At 42.1% G+C, this 15,164-nt stretch overlaps 1 protein-coding gene across 2 annotated transcripts; it reads right to left on the reverse strand.

Moving 5' to 3' along the window:
* Positions 1–2,118: 2,118 nt before the first annotated feature.
* On the reverse strand, positions 2,119–14,139 carry gpr155b (G protein-coupled receptor 155b). 2 transcript variants are annotated; one of them, XM_084021559.1, is made up of 20 exons: positions 14,022–14,139; positions 13,289–13,503; positions 12,762–12,909; positions 12,484–12,613; positions 12,192–12,367; positions 11,887–12,039; positions 10,977–11,044; positions 9,273–9,444; positions 8,279–8,434; positions 7,926–8,009; positions 7,668–7,791; positions 7,122–7,206; positions 6,786–6,873; positions 6,433–6,652; positions 6,165–6,242; positions 5,434–5,588; positions 5,070–5,165; positions 4,929–4,993; positions 4,696–4,833; positions 2,119–4,235 (listed from the first exon to the last, which is right to left on the reverse strand). In XM_084021559.1, exons 2-20 carry the CDS (start codon positions 13,444–13,446, stop codon positions 3,593–3,595), a joined length of 2,937 nt encoding a protein of 978 aa, XP_083877685.1. In that variant the 5' UTR covers positions 13,447–13,503; positions 14,022–14,139; the 3' UTR covers positions 2,119–3,592. The 2 variants fall into 2 exon arrangements, with proteins under 2 accessions (XP_083877685.1, XP_083877686.1); XM_084021560.1 differs by having other exon boundaries at positions 4,102–4,293.
* Positions 14,140–15,164: the final 1,025 nt, after the last annotated feature.

The following is a 15,164-nucleotide window of genomic DNA, read 5'->3' on the forward strand; positions in this document are numbered from 1 at the left end:
TGTAACTACGGTTCTATGAATCCTGGATGACCGCCAGAGCATCTTGTCACTCAGAATCCGTGTGTTTTCGCGAGAAGATTCTGGGAACAGATCCTCTTACGACACCGGAAGATATAGCCTTCCCGGTGTCACGTGGGGGTCACAGGTGACTATGTTGTTATTGGTACTCGAAATGCGCATGCGCGAGGTGGAGATATCCAGTGCTTTAAGCACCGCCTCTGGCGGTCATCCAGGAATTCATAGAACCGTAGTTACATTCGTAACTTTCGTTTTTGGGTCACATGGCTTTTAATGCAGGTGTTCTCTGCAGGTCGTAGGCTGCCTTGCTCAAGAGCACCTTGACACCAGCAGGAGGAGTGTACTACCTCACTTCTACACTAAACTCAAACAGTGCAGAGCTTACAGTGTAGATACTATCTGGCTGCATGTGTTCGTCAGTGGAGTCTCTAAACGCTTCGCTCAACTACAGACTGAAGACAAACGTTTCATCAGTTTCTGACATCAAAGAATATATAGGAAATCACAGAAATGTCCACATCCTGTTAGATCCATCTGCAGGTTACCTGTAGTTTGGATAGTTATGGCTGAAGAAATCACATTTGTGGTTGCTGACAGACCTTCAGCGATCACAACCTCCGTCGCACAACGACGGAAAACCTACAAACTGTCTGTCTGGCAGCTGAGCTTCCTCTACACCCAGTGCATTATGGGATGGCTCCCGAAGAAAACTCCTCCAAAGTGTGTTGATCTGTGTTGGCATCTCCTCTACAGAGGAAAATGGGAACAGCGTTTCCAGTAAGCCTAGAGGACATGGACCAGATCACAGTGGGTTATCCCCATGTGGCTGCCCCGTTCTTCCCCACATGTAGATAAATGGTTGTGATTGGCCTGTCCAGATCCAGGACATGTAACCGCCGTAGGTTTGTTAGCCACCGTTATGGCAACAACTGCATGTAGTAATGGACAAGTAGCAGAGATCTCTGCTTGTCTGGTATTGTGAGACTACATCCTTTCATTTTACAAAAGAAAGATTTACTCTTTATTTGATTTGGATTCTGTGATGAGAAGATCACATCTTGTGCCTCTGTGAATATGTGGCCTTTAACTGAGTGGAGCGATCGACTTTAAAGTGGCAAGCCTTAAGATTTCAGTCCTGATACGGTTTTACACTACATGTCCCAGAATGCTGAGGGGCAGCAAAACAAAACAGTGTTGTTAAAATTTTCCCATCGTTCTGTGAGAAAACTCCCTGACATGTTTCAAACCTGTCTAATGTCAACAAATGACAAGTGCTGGAAATGTTTAGTTTGCATTCGCTGCAACGTAATACAGATTGTTTTTACTGGAACGTCACCACAGACACCTAATTTGTAATACTGCAATAACAAATATTGCTTTTTATCAGGGGGCAATGAGCTCAGTCACCATTGTGTTACCACATTCTGTGATGATTTAAATGAAAATCTTTAGGTTGCCACTTTACGTCTGTTACTATCAATGTAACTGATTTACGGTTTGTAAAGTTTGGAATTGTACTATTTATGTTTATAAATCTATATTTTGCTGAGCATAGAGTTTAGATCATCTACTGTGTTATTAGAGGAATTTAATGATGGTGCTTATGTCAAGATGATATTTTGTAAAATGTACATTTAGTATTTTGAATATATTGTAGCCTGACAGCGTCGGGAAGTCCAGGATCTTCAGTTATGGAGTGGAGTCACGTTTTTTCAGTCTAGCTGCTCTCGACACAAACAGTGAGGATGTTCTCGCTCCGGGAGCTTCCACTGTTCAGTGTCATGAATGACAAAAACACCCAAAGTGCCACATTTTTTGCATCCGATACTGTGGCAAGGGGAAACAAATATTTTTTCTTTTGAGGTTTTAAAAGGGCTTTGTGTAGTCTCAGGATTTTTGTTCTTTTCTTTGACCAAAACAAGTTAAAGGAAAAAACGACTCCAATCTACTCAGGGGAGACAAAATACTGTTTTTAATCCAACATGTGATGCATATTGCAGTTTTTGGGGGACAAAATTGAATAAAGTCTGTACTACCTGTTCATTGTTGCATCTTTCAGGTGCTGAATTTCAAATCAGAAAAAAAGTAATTGCTTCTTGTTTTGGATGCAAAGTAGTTTATTTGTGGCTTTCTTGAGGTCACAGTCGTTGACCCTGATTGACTTACAGCAACACACTTAAAACATCCACAGCTACACTAATCCAGTCTGCCAACAACACAGTCACAACTCATGTTAAAATCCCTTTACCACACACACACACACAAAGACATGTTCATGCACACAAACACACCTTCACATTGGCATCAGCAGGCACTCCACTCAGTAACACAAGGACCTGATGTGAACTGCATGAACTTACACGTGGCGTCAGCTGGCAGAGGACACAGAGATAGACATAGATGCACATTATTCTTTTTTTCTAGGAGGTTTGTGATGAAGCAAAGGGATCCAGGAGAAAAGAGGTGAAAGGTCAGGGGTCACCCTCAGGCCTCAGTTTGACATTAGTGTAGTTCTGTGCATGTATCTCTATCCATCCATCCTCTCCTGCACAACATGCTGTAAACTTTATGGCAACAATATCACGAACCAGCAGGCGAACATTAGTTGTGGTGTAGTTGATGTTGCCGGTGGCTCAGTGGGAGCAACAAACAGCTCAGCAGTGGTTTTGACTCATGAACTCTTTTATGTACATTATAAGCTACTTCAGGACTGTAACAAGATAATAAGGAAACATTTGAATTATTTGGGATCACAAAAAAAAAAGTTTAAATTCTTAAATCAAGCTAGTGCCTGATGTGGCTAAAAAGGCATCTGTGCAGATTTTCCACCACGTCTTCCATCCATTTAGTGACCGGACGACTATCGGCCCCAAACATGTTTCAAATGGACAGCGGCAACACAATTACACATTGCAAAGATAACAAACATCTTCCACACATCATCACGAGACAAACATCCAGTGAGTTGCATAATAAGAAAAACAAAAAACGTGGAAGAATGTTATTATTCAGTCAGTGCAAAAGGTTCAGTGCTGAGCAGAAGTCTGCGCTGCTCCGGGTCATGCAAGTAGTCAACGTGGATCAGTGGTTAAAAGATGCAACGTGCAAATATCGAATACTGAAATAACAGGCAGATTTTATGACACCTGAACAAAAACTTGAGAACAAAAAAACAGAAGGAGCACCACAGGAACACCGTTGGCTTTCAGTGAGCAGCCCTGCAGCTTATTGACTAACACCGTACCATCAGCTTCCTGGTCTGCTCTTGTCAAATGACACATAAATAATATGATATTTGAGGCTGATGGATGGTAACTTTCTTTCACACATTCCACAGAAATCCAGCAAAAAAGAAAAATCACTTTTCACATCTCAAGGTGACTAAAATCAAAAACGGCTACGATCAAAACCAGCTCAGTTTAGAGTAACAATTTAACTGTGATTCAACAGACTTGGTCCAGAGCCAGGAGAAGTACCAGCAGGGAGCGCTTGTTTCCTCCTCTTTCTCACCTGGCTCTGCATTTATAAAAAGGAACTGCAAACGAAGCCTCTCAGTAGCTGGATACACATATTTTCACATTTTGGTGGCAACCACCATAAATAGCTTCTCAATCAAATTCATCATACCATCACTTCCTCCGCTTCCCGTCTCCTCATTTCCTCTCACATGATCTGGGACCATTCCTCCCCGTTCTCCTTCCCTCCCCTGTGTGAAGTGGTACAATAGGGAGGGGTCATCCCTGAAGCTGTGCTGACCCGTCAGGTGATCCAACACTCCTCCTTGCTGAAGGCGAACGGCGTACAATTGGGCCTCGGCTCGCCCAGCGCACAGGCCTCGCTCAACCAGCCAGGCCACCAAGTCGCTGCCCCGAAACACTCTTTCTAAATGGGACTGGGGATGTTGTTGGAGATGGGGCGGGCTGGAAGCAGGACCATGCTGGTGTCTGAGCTGGGGAATCTGCAACTCAGAGTGGGGAATATGTGCTTGGTTGTTGTTCTCAGACTCAAGCTGGGATCGGGATGGAAGTGAACACTGGCTGCAGGATTCATCTGAAACGTGAGACTGGGAAATCTGGTGCAGATTCTGCAGCCCGCTGTTTAGTGACTCCTGAAGATCCTGATGCGAGTGTTGGTACCGGGGCTGATGGGAGTGAGAGTGACTCATGGCCCCGTTCTCCTCCTCCTCCTCCTCCTCCAGTCTGGCTTCTGCTCCAGACCTATCGTTATCAGAGGAAGGATTCACCTGTCGAAGCGCTCACACTCTCCCCTGAGACACTTTGGAGCGATAGAGAAGAAAGAAACGGGGGAAAGGGCCAGGCCAAGGGAAGCGGGGAGCAATAAAGCAAATATGAGGAGAAGAAAGGAAAGGATTAATCAAGAGGAGGAAGGAATAGTGGGAAAAAATATGTTAGAATAAAAGAAAAAGAAAAGCACCAAAGACTCATAAACATCTAGGAACAAAGTGTTTAGTTAGTAGAGTGTTTGCAGAGTTTTCTAGTGAAAAAAGTAACAATTTGTAAAACAGCCAAGAAGTTTAGATCCAAAACAGAACAAAATCAAAGCTGGAATGAAATCCCAATGGCCATTTACTTTCTACAGGCAGAAACATATGTGATATTAAAGCAATTTGAATAGGTGGGCTTTTTTAAAAGAGAAGTGTACAGCACAAACCCATACCTGCGCGTGTGCACTATGTCTTGTACACACTGGTCTTTGTGGTAGCGGACGAACTGGGTACTGGTGAGTCTGACCTCCTCTGGGACACTTGAGGGACTCAAATCCTCACTGTCCCTGCCCTGCCACAGCCCGAGCAACCTGACACAGACACAAACATGCTCCTACTACTGTGCTGCTCATTTGATGGGAAATTAATCTAGAAAGAATGATGAGTGAGATAAAGTCTCCCGCACCTCTTCTTGAAGGGCAGGATGATGAGGTGTCTGTCCAGACCAAAGATCCCAAAGGACAGAAAACCCTGGGACAAAGACTAACAGTTGGACACACGGCTCACGTTTACACATTTCACACACTACACTCAGCAACAGTGGTACCTGTCCATAGTTTGCCACGGCGCAGAAGAACTGTAGCTCGAGGTAAAGTCTTCCTGGATCTTTGTTGAACAGCCACCACAGACAGCTGGACAGGTTCTACGTACAGACAGACACACCGACCAATGAGGAAGTAGGACATTAGTTTATTACTGAAAATAAGAGTGTGTGGCACTGCTGTCTAATATGTCTTCTGATCCCTTTTTTTTAAATAAAAACAGATATGGTCCTTCATCGGCATCAACATGTTTCTAGTGTCTGGACAGCGTCTATGTGTCATTTCTCCAGGCTCCTTTTTTAATTCCTGCTAATTTGCCGAGCACACTCACACATTCTCACACACACTGGATGAGTGTTTCATGCTCACCGCTAGCAGGCTGACAAAGAGCAGCAGACAGAGCACGACGTGTCTGACTGTCTGTTTATCATCAGTGGTTTGAAGCCCAGGTGGCGGCAGGTTCAGCGGCTGCTCAGAGGAGGAACACTGCTGCTGCTCCCCGTCACACAGCGCCTCACTGTGGCCTGGAGGGGAAAACAAACCGTGATCCATCATAACTGGGAAATTACAAGGTGACTGGAGAAATTCTTCACATCCTGATTTTTTCATGATGATTCACATGACTGAATAGACTTCATCACACTTGGAAACGTGATTTTTTTCATTGATTCAGTCTTTTTCCTTTTTCTTAAAGTAAATGACTTAACATCCCGGTTCTCACAGTCAAGTCATTTATAGTATTATTATGATTATTATCATCATCATCATCATCATCATCATTGTACAACAAAAATTGGGAATTCAATATACTATTGCTGGTGTCTTTCTTTATATATTTTTTTAGGAGGTACACCGATACTGACTCAAATAGTTGGATTGGGTATCTGGTATCAGATACCATTACTTTGATAAATAATAACTACGTTTATTTACATCCCTGTATTCATTTTCTACACTTTATTTTACAAAGTAAGGAAATGTTTGAGTCAAAGCCTGATCTGCCTTACACATAAAATCCTTGAAACATGGAATATCTGAACTCACAGGGCCTGCAAATGTGACTATTTACATTCAATGGATGGAAAGTACTGATCATGTACCTGTGCCGTTTGGCTGCTCCCTCTGAGTGCTGGCTATCATGTCAGGTATAGGCTGAAGAGGAGAGAAACTCTGGAGGTCTGGCAACATAACAGAGGCAGTTACTTATAAGTACATCATCTGGTTAAAGTTATCGACGCGTTTCAAATGTGCTTTTATATTCCCACCAATGCCCTGTCCCCAATTCAATACAAATGTCCCATTTATTTAATCTTATTCAAGCAAATGTTATTGGGAAAGCATCTGTATTAGTACATTAGTCAGAGCTACCTGAGTTGAAGCTGCAGGCAGGTGAAGTTTCCATTGGTGGCTGTTGTTGTTGTGAATTCTCCAGGCCACTAGGGGTCCTCAGCTCCTCGTTGATGCCCGGTACAGCAGCTCTGTTCAGGGCCTGGTAGCCGCTCTGCTCCCTGTCCCCCTGGCTGAGACCCATCAGAGACAACGCACCGAGCACCAGACTGACTGCAAGCACCACGGCTGTGCTAATTATCTGGAGGAAGAGTGAATAGAATATTAACTTTACTTTATTTAGAGTTATATCATATTCCTAATTAGTGTAGAGAGCTCGTTGACCAAAACAGAATAAAAAACAGAATGTAGTAGCAGGGTTTTTTTCCTTTTACCTGAGCTCTGCCATAGAAGAAGGCCGAGTCTATGGTATCAGTCCTCTCTCCTGATAGCAGAAGACCTCCGACCATTAAGAAGGGAACCCTATACACAAGCACACACGCACACAAAAAAATGCAGAAAAATAATTTAAATCATCTTGAAGTTAGTGTAAACCGTTGGAAGTTCTAAATGGTATTCTTTTCCTTTGTCATTGTCATCTATAGTGGTTATTTATGACCATAAAGACACAATTCAAATGATTATGAATTCACATTCATCCTGTCATGGCAGATCAGCTGAAACCAATGAACAATTTCCAAGTCTTGAGGTGTCTGGGTTTGCTGACCTACCCCCAACCCAAAATCATGAATACTCCTGGTCGGAGTCTCAGCAGATCGTCTCTGTTAGTCAGCGCCAGACAGAGAGGGATTAAACCTGGAAAACAGAACAAATTCAAGCACCAGAGAGTACATACTAAACACAATTAATTTCAGTATTGAGTCAAATGTTATTTAAAGACCCTTTCCCACTGGACAAAATCCACTAACATCTGACTTTAGTCTTCAGTGGGAAGGTGAAAATCAGCATTCATTCCCAGCACAAATGACTCTTTAGTATTCACAGGTATTTATCGGCTCCAGATCCGATCTGCAGTGATGGAAACATGACATGCTAATTCTCATAATCTCAGTCACAAATTTCAAATGAAATGTCTCCGTCTAAGCTTGAACTTCTTTCCAAATGAGTTGACACCAAGTTTGAAGTGAGACTGAATAAAGGAACAGATGTACTATATCTTGTGGTTGTATCCCTCCACCGACTAGTCATGCATTAAGAGAACCTGAATACACATTTTTATTTGGGTGGAAAAAGGTGTAATCGTCTCAAACTCTTACCTGTCCAAATGTAGGTGCTGTACAGAGACCCATAGAGCAGAGTGAAGGTGAGAATCTTGCCCAGCAGATTGTCCTCTTGTTTCACCAAGAAGTTCCACAGGATCATACTGACACACACCAAAAACTAGAGTACAGAAGTTTCAGGGAGAATAGGAAAGTGAATATTTCCTGAATAAATTACTTCCAAACATCACCGGTGAAGCAACGCTTTAAATCAATAAAATGTATAAGCTTTTAATAACTTGAGCTGTGACTGACCTGAGCCAGAAAAAGATTTAAGGCAAAGAGGTGAGGAAGTCTGTTAAATTTCCTGCTTAGCAGCAACACCACAATGGTCCAAACCTGAGAGAATACAAGGCAACATCACAACTACAGTACTGAAATCACTGATTCAATGTACCGTACTGAATGATTTAATATCTACCCCACACACACACACACACACACACACACACACACACACACACACACAAACACACACACACACACACACCAGTAACAACTTTCCATCTTTAAGCTCTTAACTACTGCTTGCATGTTAACCTAACCGTCTGAAGTCTGACAAATAGTTCTTGCTGTTTTCATTCCCAATCATATAACTGGAAACGTACCAGGGCGACGAGGCTGACAATGCTGATGTTGAAGCTGACGTTTTGAAGTTCTGTCACCAGGGGGGTCGGGTCCATGAGAGGGATTGTTAATAACCAGGCCGACACGTACATGATCGGTGCAGACAGAAACGTACTGATTACCATCCCTGATGTTACCTGAAGAAATGACAGAGAGAAAGAAAGATCAAATCACAAGGCTTATAATTGCTGTTACACTGACAGTGTGCATACAATGTATTGATATTTTCAATATTAATTTAGAAACTGTCTTAAGAAGAAGGGCATCACCTTCAGAGGATTTAAAATTGTATCTGGCACTTTCTAATTAATACAAATCATCAGGTCTTCTTCTCTTCCACCTTTTTTCCTGATGAAACCAATAATATAAAAATGTAACGCTAACAAGAAATATTAATATTTTTCTCCGACACAATTCTCAAACTTTCCTCGGCTCACTCCAACACACCAAACATTTTAAAACAAGAGTTCTGAAGTCCATGTTGATGGTGCTACTTTTTCATCTTTGACAAAATAACATCAAATCTTTGACATCAAATCTACTTCATGTGACTGGAGTAGAAGAATGTGACTGGGTGGTGTCATGGTGGGTGGGACAAATACAAGGGTACTGTGGATAAACCGTTAAATGGCAGATTACTAGAAACAAATTGTAATTTTCTTGACTTCTGTGTATGTGTGATCCTTTTGTGGTGTATTCCTGTAATGTGACCTGACCAGCACTTTGGCATTTGCCTTGTAATTTTGACACACCATGATGACGCCTTGTTTTTAAGTCAAAACGCTTCCAGCCATGAGCTTCGAATAATGTCCCAAAGTAGAGGGTTCTTCTTAGGGTTAGGGTTAGACCCGATTTCTGAATTTGGACTGTTCATTTGGAGTGTCGCCAACCCTCTTCTATTTTACTTTATTTCAAATATTGTTTTGTTGCTTCAGTATTAAACTACACAAGGAATACTACATCAATGGTGCTTACCACCTCAAGCTCGATGTTGTAATGTGCAGCATAGATGGCCACACTAGGTGCGGTTGGGAAGACTCCATACAGGAAAGCAAAGTTAGACAAACTAGTGTGGTTGGCACTCGTGCTGTTCTCTCCTACGTCAAGAATATCCACCATGTCTTTACAGACCAGCGGCATCACCAGGCTGGAGAGAGAAGAGGTAGAGAGGCATAGAAAGAAATCCATCAAACTTTGCTTCTAAGAAGCAGGATTTGGGGTTAGCAAGGTATCTTCAGATTTAACCCTGGTGTTTAGGGTTATAATGGTGGTTCACTTTTTACAGGAGTAGGTCACCATGGGAACTTGTGCTGCACACCGACAGTAACAAGTTATGCAGGTTATGTTTGACATTACAGATCAAGGTGTATAACAGCACCACCTTCTCACCAACCAAATTGCAGCTGACAAACGCAGGAAGGACAGGCTTATATATCACAGCCCCATTTAGAGCATTATCTTAATTTCAGTTTGTTCAACAATGATCGTTGGTCTCCTCAAATGATCTGCAAGCTTGACTGATGCGAAGCAAATGGTTGGCAGCCGTAAATAAGGGACGTGACACATCTCTAATAATAGCCTTCCCTTTCCTCTCTACTTGGGACTCGCAGATCATGCAAATAAAAAAAACAGCACATATAGACAAACACAATTTAAAACAGTAAGTCAGTTTTCTGACCCCCTGATTGGCCCAGAGAGGAAATGCACCAAGGTGCTCTTAATTGCTACTTAGGAGCCAGTAACCACACCTGCACAACAGGTGATCTGAATAACACTACAATCAAATCTGGGGAATTCTAACATTCAACTAAAATTAATTGAGAAAAGGGAAACAAGTGTCAAGAGATATTTAAGATCTTTTGATTTTGAGGCTGTAGCTATGGTGTCATTGCACTGGACAGCATTATATTGAGGCATGCCTAATAATCTTTCCCCTTTATGTATGTACAATACCTCTATTTATTAAAAATAAAACACACACTAGGGCTGTTGGAATGAACTTTGGGAATCGAATATAATTCGAATAGTAAAAAAATCTGTACTATTCGAATGCTGAAAGTAAATCTCGTCCTCCTCACCCTGGCCTACCCGCATAAACAGATGCTTTTCACACATGAAGTCTGATAAACGCTGAAATAACCGCAACACTCGGTGAAATGAAAACAAAGATATCGACGGACCTCTAGAAGCGATGCAGTCATGACAAAGATGTGTTCATGCTGCTTACTGCTAGCTAGATCGATCCGCGCCTCCATCGGCTTATTCGTCTGGAACAAGACCAACAGCAGGATGTATGCGAGAAAGTGAAAGTAGAGCTAACGGTGAGACGAGGAGGGCGTAGCCATGACAACGGAGCACAGCGTCCCCAGAAGAACGGCAATGTGGTTGTTTTACTTTCTTAATTATTACTTGTGTTATCTAGAAAGCGGTCACCTGATAGTAATTCAACATATTTATCAGTGATGTTTTTGGAACGCCCTCTAGAGGACAGGAAGTACAACAACCACAATGCTGATAATGACATTGGCAACCTATAAGCCTGTGTAGTTAATATTAATAATAGGCTGAAATTGAGCATTAAATATTTGAATATTGAAAGAAAATATGGAATGTAATTGGAATAGTATTATAGAGGAACATTGACAGCTCTTACACACACAATATCCCCGTCCCACTTACAGTTTGGCTGTGATGAGGAGGATCAAGGCAACTCCAGTGTCTCTGGTTAGTTTTCTAAGTTGGCCGACCTGCCACAGAAACAGAAAGAATAATTAACTCTGATGACATCCTTCATGCTTATACAGGGTTCAAAACAGCTGATAATAAATTATATTTTCCTACTAATAAATGTATTTATAGTGATCAATCAAAGGGATAGGATTAAGGCAAATGTAAAGAAAGAGTCTGCATCCACATAACAGTTTTTTTCTTTAATTGACTTATTTTTCTCAGTGAAGCGAGAGCTTATGTGGCTGCATGCCACCTACCAAAGGAAAAAAGTCATTTTATGTGCGGCCACTTCAAGAAACTTCAAGAAAATCGCTGATGATGTCACCAGTGAAGGAAAAGCTTGTTTTGGCCATGTCAGACAGACACTATCATAACTGTAAAGCCTATTTGTAGGAGAAGATCGGCTGGGCAGACACTGAATGTTGGTTGTGACTGGTGTGCTTTTAAAGCCATAATGTTGTCCCCAAAGGATCGTCCTCCTTGCTCAAATGTTACGAATGTCCAATAGAGCGATGACAAGCTCATCTATTCAAAGTACGAAGCAAACATCCTCCGGTGCTCATGGTAAAAAAAGCAATGTCTGACAAATTGATGGTAGCCCAAGTAGATACTAAAAATCAAAGAGGCAATTCTAGTCTATCATTCAACAGTGGTGACAGTGGTGATATATTGTTATATATTGTTATATTGTTGTTATAGAAACATTTAAAAAGTGTGCTCTTCTGATGAAACGCTGGGACGAATTTCTTCCCGGCGCCCTGCGGCTGCTTTTCTGCCAAAAAGAAAGATACGCTATGTGGACACAGGCCCTAAGGCTGAAAACATGACAAATGGAAAAGCCTGAACAGAACAAAAGTACCATAGTGAGGCCGAGGTAAAACAAAGCCGCCCCTCCAAATGAGTTAGCCAAGCCATCTATGAACTGTGACAGCACAGCAGGGATCCGCTGGCCCAGGGCAAAGTGGGAGATGATTCCTATTATCACCATGAACACTATTGGGTTCTTCATCACCTGCAGAGGTAACAGGAAGAGGGTTAGATAAAATAACTTTAAATCCCAGGTGAAGACTTTTAGTTTGTCAAACTTAGAAAAAATGACTGCTAAATGTGTATTACACTTATTATGGATTGTTATTCCCCTTAAAACACACACACACACACTACCTGTAGGATTACGACTCCCAGGATGCCAAGAGTGCTGTGAGAATGGTCGGCCTGCTTCCACCTCTGAACCTCACAAAGAGCGAAGCCAATGGGATTGAGGAGCATGAGGGAGACCGGGGCAACTAGATAGATGTACTGGAGGTACTCTGGATACGTGCTTCGATACAAAGCATCAACTAGAAATACAGAAAGGGGGGAATACTCATTGTGTCTTAAATACAGTATTTTTCTGACAATTTGTAGAGCACACAATCACTAAACAATCAATGTTAGTTCTTTGTGTCTGCCTCACCTATGGGGTATCCTAAGGCAAAGTCATTGCTCTGCGTAGCGAAGATGGCATACAAGCCAGCCTTGCTGTATCTGCAATCTGGACTGGCCACCATTAGAGTCAGCACACACACCAGAACAAACACGGTCACCTACACAAAAGACGGGAGCATCAAAGTCAGGTTGTGTGTCCTTGTTAGGTCCTTCATCACATCGCTCTCAAACCACCATGATCGAAAATAGGAAGTAATAGTGAAAGTAAAGGTGTGACCACATACACACAGATGCACAGACACGAACCTTAGCGACCAGCACACTCCAGAGAAACGCCCAGATGACGTCTCCAAAGTCCAACAGCACCATGTTTTTAAAGAGCAGAGCAGGGAGAGCAAACTTGGACACAAAGTTTCCCAAACCCTTCGCCTGGCTCTGTGTGATGATATCTGCCCTATAGGAAGGAATTAGCCATGTCACTTTACATTTTCACCTCTATATTCCTGCATACAGCAGAACCTTAACATGGTGGCTTCGAACCTCTAAAACATTACAACATATCAGAACTTTTTGCCTTTTTGCACTACAACCACTTACCACTTATATATGTCCATAATAGACTTTTTTGTAGACTTGTTTATTTTTATTATTAGTAAATGTCTTATCTGTTGTGCACTTTATTGTTTACTTTAGTGTTAATGTATTGTCTTCTCTGTTGTGCCTGTGCACTTTAACAGAGAAACACTGTTTCGTTTTCTTGTGGAGGGAATTGACAAATAAAGTTGAGTTGAATCAAATAGATAACTTTGAGTTGAATCAAATAGATAACTTACCTGCCAGCTATGTAGCCACACAATATGATCCCAAAGCATTCAAGGAGAGCTGGGAAAAGCTTGTCGATGGACATGTGGGGAACCACAGCAGAACCCGCCAGGGTATTGTGAGATATGTTCTTCCCGTGGATCAGCACGTAGCTGTTGGCGGTCTCCATGGCGATGATGGGATGGGTGTCAGGGCAGTCGGGTGATGGCCGGGCGGTATCCGCGCTCTGGAGGAAAGACAGGATGGAAAACAGTCAGTCGCAGGCACGGTAGAACGATCCCGTTTAATAATAAAAGAGCAGAGATGTCTCCCCCACTGGTGGGAGCCCAAAAGAAGACGGATTATTAAATATTAAAAATGGGAGGAGGCTGTGAAAGAGTCCCAGGATGCCCACAACACCTAGCTTACGTTTTACGCCCCTGTACAGGAGCATACCGTTAGCTAAGTTAGCACGGTGAAGGCAACGCGCTTCTTTCAACGACAGCGCATTCAGACAGACTAACGACACTATAGCAGAGTCAAACTAGTGTGTTGTCACGTTAAACCGCATAAGAAGCCGACTGCTTATATGACAGCACCGTTGTCGCTGCCAGGTGACCATTAACAGTTAGCGCTAGCTCGGTGCCAGCTAAAAACATCTACATTTATACCGTTAGTTTTATCGGAGGGCGCGGTAAGCTTTAACTTCAACATCTGGCACTCAGATATGATCAGAAGCGACTTGTTTAGACACGTAGCGGTTACCTTTCTCAGTTAGAAGACCATCTCTGCTCAGTATTGTACCACATTCATCGTGTCTTGCTGTTTGAATAAGCCCGTGTGTTTTGCTGTTTGGGGGGGAGACGCTCTGCTCCTGAATCTGACAGCTGCCGAGAGTGGCAACGCCTTAAAGGAATGACTGACAGACCATTGAGCCAATCATCGCCGAGATACACTGCAATCTCCGACTGTGATTGGATAAAAGAGTGCAGCCCGACGCTGGACTCGTGATGAGGACTGATTAAATCTTTGGACCTCATTATGTTTATGGCAGTTAGGCTACAATATAAATACTAACTCCAACAAAGGTAAAGTGCTTCATCATGTTCATTTTGTCATTCATCGGTTAAATAGGGTCAAAATATCACTAAAGTTCAACAACAACAGTACCTCAAAAATGAATAAGGTACATGTAGTTTTAATAGATTACTCTTTTCCTCTGCATATACCTTTTTCCAGTATATTCCTACTTCTTTTCACCTTAATTTTTTACAGTGGGACAAATGTACCGTGTAACTTTTTCTACATGCTGATGTTCTACAACAGAGTGCTTTCGTACTTTCCACTAACATTTACCTGATCTTATCAAGCAAAGATCAACGCTGTGAGCAGGATTTGAACCTGCGCGGGGATACCCCATTGGATTTCGAATCCAACGCCTTAACCACTCGGCCATCACAGCTCCGGGACTCCACACCCGCCATTAATCGATCCTAAGCCCAAGTAGCTTTCCTCTGTCTGAACTTCAGTTTCAGGACTTTTGTGAAACCAGTGAAAATTGCACTGGATTTTAGATGCAGCAACATAACTAAACCGACACACACTGAAAGAATGATGATGTGTTTAAGTATGCACACCTTACATTTATATGTCCTGCAGATTACTTAAAATTGATCTATTGTTATCCTTTCTGCTCTGTTACAAATTGTAATTGTTGTTAATACATTGCAAGATTATAAATAAAATACCCTGGTACGAGATTGTTCCAAAATCACTTGTGATCAAAGAGATAAAACCAATAACTTTCAACTTTAAAGTTATTAGGATATTACTTTGAGAATATTGACCAAAATAAAGGGTGCACCATAGTTAATTTCCAACTCGTTTGTCCATGGGCAAACACTGAGT

The sequence above is a fragment of the Eutrigla gurnardus genome (genome assembly GCF_963514095.1).
Source record: "Eutrigla gurnardus genome assembly, chromosome: 11".
Taxonomy (NCBI): domain Eukaryota; kingdom Metazoa; phylum Chordata; class Actinopteri; order Perciformes; family Triglidae; genus Eutrigla; species Eutrigla gurnardus.

Bases quoted from the DNA above. Each gene is read 5' to 3' on its own strand.
- gpr155b (XM_084021559.1), bottom strand. From the start codon at position 13,446: ATGGAGACCGCCAACAGCTACGTGCTGATCCACGGGAAGAACATATCT. The intron at 6,653-6,785 runs GTAAAAGGAAAA...CTCTTCCTCCAG, and splicing joins TCTTCTATGGCAGAGCTCAG to ATAATTAGCACAGCCGTGGT. The intron at 5,166-5,433 runs GTGAGCATGAAA...GTCTGTACGTAG, and splicing joins TCTTTGTCAGCCTGCTAGCG to AACCTGTCCAGCTGTCTGTG.